The sequence below is a fragment of the Orycteropus afer genome, unplaced genomic scaffold (assembly GCF_000298275.1).
Source record: "Orycteropus afer afer isolate SDZICR_OR568_19922 unplaced genomic scaffold, OryAfe1.0 scaffold00045, whole genome shotgun sequence".
Lineage (NCBI taxonomy): Eukaryota > Metazoa > Chordata > Mammalia > Tubulidentata > Orycteropodidae > Orycteropus > Orycteropus afer.
The window spans coordinates 2,631,446-2,638,717 of NW_006921632.1; the positions used below are offsets into that span (position 1 = coordinate 2,631,446).

General features: G+C 40.1%; 1 protein-coding gene across 1 annotated transcript in view; it reads left to right on the forward strand.

Annotated features, from left to right (window-relative positions):
• The first annotated feature begins 6,176 nt into the window (after positions 1-6,176).
• The window catches only part of LOC103194451 (tubulin alpha-1A chain), a 2,406-nt gene continuing 1,310 nt past the window's right edge, over positions 6,177-7,272 (forward strand). Inside the window, exons 1-2 of the mRNA XM_007937849.2 lie at positions 6,177-6,489; positions 6,611-6,759. Of these exons, the coding sequence (XP_007936040.2) occupies positions 6,369-6,489; positions 6,611-6,759 (270 nt within the window). The 5' untranslated portion in view covers positions 6,177-6,368. The remainder of the gene's footprint in view (positions 6,490-6,610; positions 6,760-7,272) is intronic.

Below are 7,272 nucleotides of genomic sequence, written 5' to 3' on the forward strand. Positions count from 1 at the left end.
AAAATAGAAAATCTGCAATATCTGGGAATAGGGCAATAAGAGAAAAGGGCAGAGAAGGAGAATAATGAAGAAAAAATGGGAAAAATGCAAAGAGAAGACAAGGAACAGGGTTAACCACGAGGAAAAAAGAAGAAAAAAAAATTGCAACCAGGAACAGGGGAAAGAAAAATGCTGAAAAAAGTCAAAAGTATTAATAATATTATAGTAGTTTCAAAACAGACAAAAGCAAGCAAACTAAAAACCAGAAAAAAGAAAGAGAAAAAAAAAATTGAGGGAGGGCAGGGCAGGGCACCCAGACTCTACCCAAGCACACAGAGTGCGATGGAGTTCCTGCAGGCCCAGAAGGTGGGTGGGAGTGGGGAATGGCAGAACCTCCGTTCACCAAGCGGGTGTGGGGTATAAGAATAACAATGGGAATGTCGTACCTTTTCAGTCTTCCAGGTCCAGAGTGTCCTTGGGGCTACTCCGATATCTTCTGGAGGCTAGAAGTCTGAATTCCAGGTGCTGGCTATCAGGGAACTCTTGTTTTAAAAGTTCTTATTCTTTTTGTGCTTTCAGGTCCTGCTTGAGCCCGATTTCTGATTACCACTTCCATTTAATGATGGAGTGCTGTTGTGCATGTCCAACTTTATGACTACACTTATAGAAGCTGACAGGTCCAAAGTTCCTGGATCACATGTCAAGCTGGAGGCTTTTCCACATCGAGGTGGAGGCTTTTCCACGTCAAGCTGGAGGCTTTTCCTGACTTTTGTAGCTGCAGGGGCTGAGGAGCTCAAGGTTGGCAGGCAGTACAACAGCTGTTGACTCCAACAAATGACAAATCCAAGATGTCCAGACCAAATGGTGGATTGTTCACTCATAGACAGTTGTAGACAGCACAACAGAATCCCAATCCACAGAAGAAAAACAGTATGGCGATTCCTTAAAAAGCTGGAATTAGAAATACCATTTGATCCAGCAATCTCATTACTAGGTATATATCTTAAAGAAGTGAGAGCCAGGACAAGAACAGATAAATTCACACCCATGTTCATCACAGCACTATTTACAATAGCAAAAAGATGGAAACAACCTAGGTGCCTATCAACAGAAGAATGGATAACCAAATTATGGTACATATACACAATGGAATACTATGCAACCCTAAAGAATAATGTAGAATCTGAAAACACTGCATAACATGGATGAAGTTGGAGGACATTATGCTGAGTGAAATAAGTCAATCACAGAAGAACAAATACAGTATTTGTTCATTATTGTAAAAAGTCAAGGAAAGGTTTATATATGGAAGGAAACTTTCTTTGTTGGTTACCAGAGGTGACAGGGGAGGGGAGGGAAACCTGCAAAAAATAATGAATAAATAAATAATTTAAATATATGAATAAATAAATAAAAGGGGGGGTAGATTACAGCCTTGTAAACTCAATGGAGCAATTCTACTCTGTCCTATAGGGTTGCTGAGTTGAAATTGAGTCCACAGAAACTTTTTTTTAAACTGTGTATAAGAATAAATCCATTACCAGAATATTTACACATGTATAACAATGTAAGTTAAAGAAACTGGCAGTAAAATAACACGAAATAAAAAATTTTTTTTGCTTTCTGCAGTTACATGCTATTAAATCAGATAATGAGGAACAAAAAGAACAGATTAGCTATTTCCCTTGCTCTCCCATTTATATCTTTAATAAATTATCAGTGCTCAAATAGTCTATTTCAAACTTAGATCTTATTGTTACTTATGCCCAAAGAGGAGAGAGAAAAAAAAAAAATTTCATTTACATAAAGAACAAAATGGATCTGAGATAGAATTACAAAGAATCAACTGCATAAACCTTCTTCTCTCATTTTGTCCTCTGAAAATTGTACAAAGAACTGACACTACTGAAGAAATTACATATTTCTTAATTAATCTTTTATGTTATAAAGAAAATAAAATTCAAGACTCCATCTCTCATTCCAAAAATGAGATCTGTACACTTCATCATGGTCCGATATAATTCATTATTAAAATGTTGGAAGAAGTACTTTGAATGAGCTACTTATTATTCCTTACACTTTTCTATAACATTTAATTCTTATTTTTGGTGGCTAAAAATACTTTTGGTTTCACAAAGAAGCATATGAAATTTGAGTCATCCTTAATCCTATCTATTTACTGAAATACACTTTTATTTGCCAAAGGGATGAAGATAAAATGATTCTGAGGATTATTTTCCTAGGAAATATGCAAGAAATAGGTAAAAACGATTTGTGTATTTGGTTTTATTTTTTTCCTAGAGAAGACTGCTGCAGCAAATTTGAACAAGTAAAGCAGAGCTGTGGATGGCAGGCTGGAGAAATCCATGGCTGCTACTGTCACACCACAACCTGCAGCAGCTGTCTCAAGTCCCCTCCCTCCCACGCCCTGCTCTGCCTGCCAGCCCAGCAGGAATGAATGGGCTCTGCAGAACACTGTAAATGGTGCTGGTGCTGCAGACCATGAAAATCTGTCACTCTAAACTAAAAAGAATAAAAGTATCTGCCTAAATACAATTTTTCAACTTCGGTGACAAAACAAACCTCTTTACCTCTGAAATTTTATCAGCGACATCAGGCAGTACCCAGTCCAGAGGCTTATGCTGCATAGCCCATCCTTATTGGTAACGGAGCCTTTCTAAACAGCAAAAGAATGTTACTGCAATCCACTCCCTGGGGGTGAAGCAAAGCCTTTTTGTCTCCAAGGGGCAATTGAGCAACCATCAGAGTCTCTAGTTGAATAGCAACGGTGTGAGGCTAGCTACAATTCCCACACTTAGCAGCCAAACCACAGAGGATATTTACCAAATTCACATAAGAACTACATAAAAAAAGAGAAATGCAGTGATTTAGCTGACAGCAAACAAATATCTATAGATGGAGACAACCTTACAAAATGGTCTTCCTTTTACATTATATATCTCCTTTTTAATTTAGTCTCTCAGTTATTTTTTTGATTGTTACTTTCCAGAAAAGAGAACAATGCAGACATATAACTTGCACACACAGGTAGAATTAGCTTCTGAAATCTATTCCTTCTTATATTTTCCCAGTTCTATGTCAGGAAAGATGATTCATTCCTAGAGACAATAAATCATACAAAAACTACTACATAGACTTTCCATTAAACTACTAATTCTAGATTATGTAACTACTGTATGTTCATTGGGGGGCTCTGGTGGTACAGTGGTTAAGGCATTCGGCTGCTAATCAAAAATTGGTGGTTTGAACCCACCAGGCACGCTACAGGAGAAAGATGAGGCAGTCTGCGCCCATAAAGATTGATAGGCTAGGAAACCCTATAGGGCAGTTCTACTCTGGCCTATAGGGTCACTATGAGTTGGAATCAACTTGATGGCAGTGGGTTTGGATTTTGGTTTGGTTTGGTATGTTCACTGGATCTTAATCATTGCTGTGTTAGAACTCCTTGTGTGCTTCCTTGTTGATTCTAAAAAATATACTTGGTTATTCTTTCTGTTCCATTTCTGTTGAGCTGTTTTGGGAGGGGCGGTGCAAAAGAAGGTCAGAAAATAAATTACTTTCACCTAAGAAACCATTTTGACTTGCTCTATTATTGAAACTTTTTTAAATTAAAAAAAAAAAAAAGAATAAATCACATTTAATATCACTCCCATTTTCTCTCCTACTTGAGTTTTAAAGTAAATAGGGATGTTGAATCCCCCAGTGAATGTAGTCTAGTTTAGCATACTATGAGGGAGGTGCTAGAGTAATTTTCCGTGAAAAATTTCATCTCAATATAAAATCTACGATTAAGTGTAGGGGGAAAAAAAAGTCACATAGATGATTTAACTGTAGTTGAAACTTTAAGCAATATAAAATCATCCAACCCCAGTTCTCTTTTTTCCTCCCCTTGTCCCCGACCCCACCCCTTAATGGATGCTCGGCTGACTGCTTTTGCTTAGTCTCTTTGTCTGAAGGATGCAAACAGTCTGTAGATGCTAAGGAAAAAGGGGTGGGGGAGAGATTACCTCATCCCATGTCGCTTGCACCAATCACCACTCTTCTGTCGTGGCTTCTCTGGGCAGATTGAGGGGTCTGGACCAACAGGAAAAGGCCCCGGCCCATCCCCATGGTGACCGAGTTGTATATAGGGAGCCGCATCCGCTCAAGTGCCGCAGGTTCTCTTACATCGACCGCCTAAGAGTCGCGCTGTAAGAAGCAACAACTTCTCATCTTCTTCTCCGCCATCTGCTTGGAATAGCAAAGTAACAACCATGGTAAGAATGTTTTTTCTCTGACTCTTCGTGGCTGTTGCGTGGGATCAGTTCCCCAGAGGCTACTTGGAAAGCCTTAAACCCTTTTCCTTTGCAATCTCTTTGTGCAAGGGTAGCCTTATGCTTTGTTTGAAAGGTTTAGTTTTTGTCTGCCTCAAATCCTTAAGCCCCGCCGCCGCAGTGCGGATTGCAGGAGACGAGCAAGAACTGCGCGCATAGCGCAGATCGATGGGGAAGAACAAAGGGAGTTTTTGTTACCCGAGCTTCTGTGCGGCCAACAGCTGACAGCAGTGGCCTATCAGTTGGTGATGAAAATGTCTCGGGCTGGAAAAGGCGATCGTGGGGTCGCCTGTTCGACCTTATGTACGCGTACAGTATTTGTGTAACTCGGAGGGGCTTTTTTCCTTCGCGTTGTTCCCCCGGAACAGAAAGGAGGAATCGGCCAAAAGGAAGGAGGTGCAAGGGTGTAGCTGGGGAAGAGGACAGAGGTAAAGCAGACCTTTCGGTTAATATAAAAAGATCTCTCGCTGGTTCGTTGTATTTTAGAAAGAAACCCGTGCATTAACGGGGGGGAAAAATGTTAGTTTCTGTTGGAGCCCTCGGTAGCCAGCGCAAGGGCGGCGCAGGGGAGGAGTTGTTTGTTTCTTGGTTCTCTGGCGTTGAAGCCACTGGGCGGGGTTCGCCCTTACTAAACCTCCTCTGTCAGAAGACTTTTAATAAAAGCTCTTAATTGTTGCGTAATTGTAGGCGTCCAAAGATTTTTATTCACTGTTAAAACTTAGATGATTTTTTTTTTCCTTGAGGAGCAAAATCAGAGTTCACTTGACAAGTTCTTTAACGTCTGGTATGGGAACGCTTCGCTCTGACCGACGGGTACATGAGAGAGTGTGTGAGTGTGTAAGTGTGTCTATTTTGGCTGTAATTCTGCGAGGAAGAAAGCAAGCCCCTTTTGTGAACCAGGTTACCTTTATACTCATGACCCAGGGAAACGCCCTTTCCCGCCATCCCCCTCCCCAGTATGTCAGTGAATAGACAAAGGAAGCTGTGGCCTTAAAGACCAAAGGGAAGAAAATACTGAATATGATGAATAGGACTAGTCTCCGGTGGGTAAAGAATCTCGGAATGAAATACTACTTTGTTTCATTAAATATTTCAGTATCCTCTCACTGGGCTGTCATTGTTTGGTAGCTTCTCATTTGATATTTGTTTCTAACTTAGGAACTGCTGTTTTAAGGATACTAATAATTTTTCAGTTTTTTGCAGTGGAGAAGATTCTGGAGGAAAAAAAATTGTTTAATTGCCGCAGACTAAGAAGAATTATACTTTGTATCCAGCTGTCTTTTGTTCTAGTGCCTCTTAATTAATTCATTTCAATTCAGGCACATGGTCCCAGGCTAGGTCAGAGGAGGAAAACTGGCAAAACAGCATAATGAGATCATGTAGGCAGTTGCTGGAAATAGAGCTTGCTCTGTTAAATAATGTACCAGACAGTACAGGTTAGCACCAGGCACAGCAAATACAGCAATGCAGGAGATGGTGTTAGCTTCTAACCTCCTAGTATTGATGGATTCTGCACACTGCAGAAGGGTGTGGCTTCTAGCCTCAGCTGCAGTACAGATGTCCACGTTGAAATACCAAGCCCAATTTAGAAAATCTCATCTTTTTAAGGAAGAAATTAAATTACTTCCAATTTATCATTAAATTTACTTCATGTTGCAAAATCTGTACCTTGAATATTTTTTAAATATGAAAAATCTTCTGTTCAACCATGACTATAGGAACAATGGCTATGCACCACATGCTAATCAGGGCCACAAAGACTTATTATTCAGACCACACCCATCTGCAGCATTTGTAATAGGTGCTATTTTTTAATCATTTTTATTATGTTAGAGATATGATTTCAATAAATCTGGAGAATATGTAACTAGAAATATTTTTAGAGACTTATTGAAAATTCAAAGTGCTAATACAGCCAAATTTTACATTTTTTTTCTCTTTTCCTTCCTACAGCGTGAGTGCATCTCCATCCATGTCGGCCAGGCAGGTGTCCAAATTGGCAATGCCTGCTGGGAGCTCTACTGTCTAGAACATGGCATCCAGCCGGATGGCCAGATGCCAAGTGACAAGACCATTGGGGGTGGAGATGATTCCTTCAACACCTTTTTCAGTGAAACAGGCGCTGGCAAACATGTGCCCAGGGCAGTATTTGTAGACCTAGAACCCACAGTCATTGGTAAGTTGAACTCAGTACCCCACGTGAGATCCCAGGGACCTGGCATCTGTCCTGGGCGACTACATTGATAGCCTTGTGTAGGTTGTTAGTAATGGGTAGCCCCTTTGTTTTTCTTTCGCAGATGAAGTTCGCACTGGCACCTACCGCCAGCTTTTCCACCCTGAGCAGCTCATCACAGGCAAGGAAGATGCTGCTAATAACTATGCCCGTGGCCACTACACCATTGGCAAGGAGATCATTGACTTGGTTCTGGATCGGATTAGAAAACTGGTATGTTTATTCTTTTTTTTTTTTTTTTTTTGTGGTATGTTTATTCTTAAGAATAAAGTAAATTATAGAGACTGGTGGAACCCCTGAGACTATGGCCCTTAGATACCCTTCAAGCCTGGAAGTGAACTCACCCCACGGCTCAACTTTCAGCCAAACAATACACAGCCTTATAAGGTGAACAAGAATGCCAGGGAGGTATGAACTCCTAGAATAATCAATAATATGAAATCTAAAAGGCTGCATTTGCCCAGGGATAAAGGTCAGAAGGCAGGAAGGGACAGGAAAGAAGGAAGAATGGAAATGGTAAACAGAGGGAAGAAGCTGGAAGAGTGCTGTTACATTGTAGGGACTGCAACCAATTTGCTTTTAAACTTTCACTCAAGTCACAATAAAAAGTTGAAAACAAAAATAAAGTAAAATTAATGAGCATTAGGAAAATATCTGAAATAAATCCTTTTTTTGTTTTCCTAACGCTGAATTAAAATGTAGAGAGGTGATATTATCCTTTATATA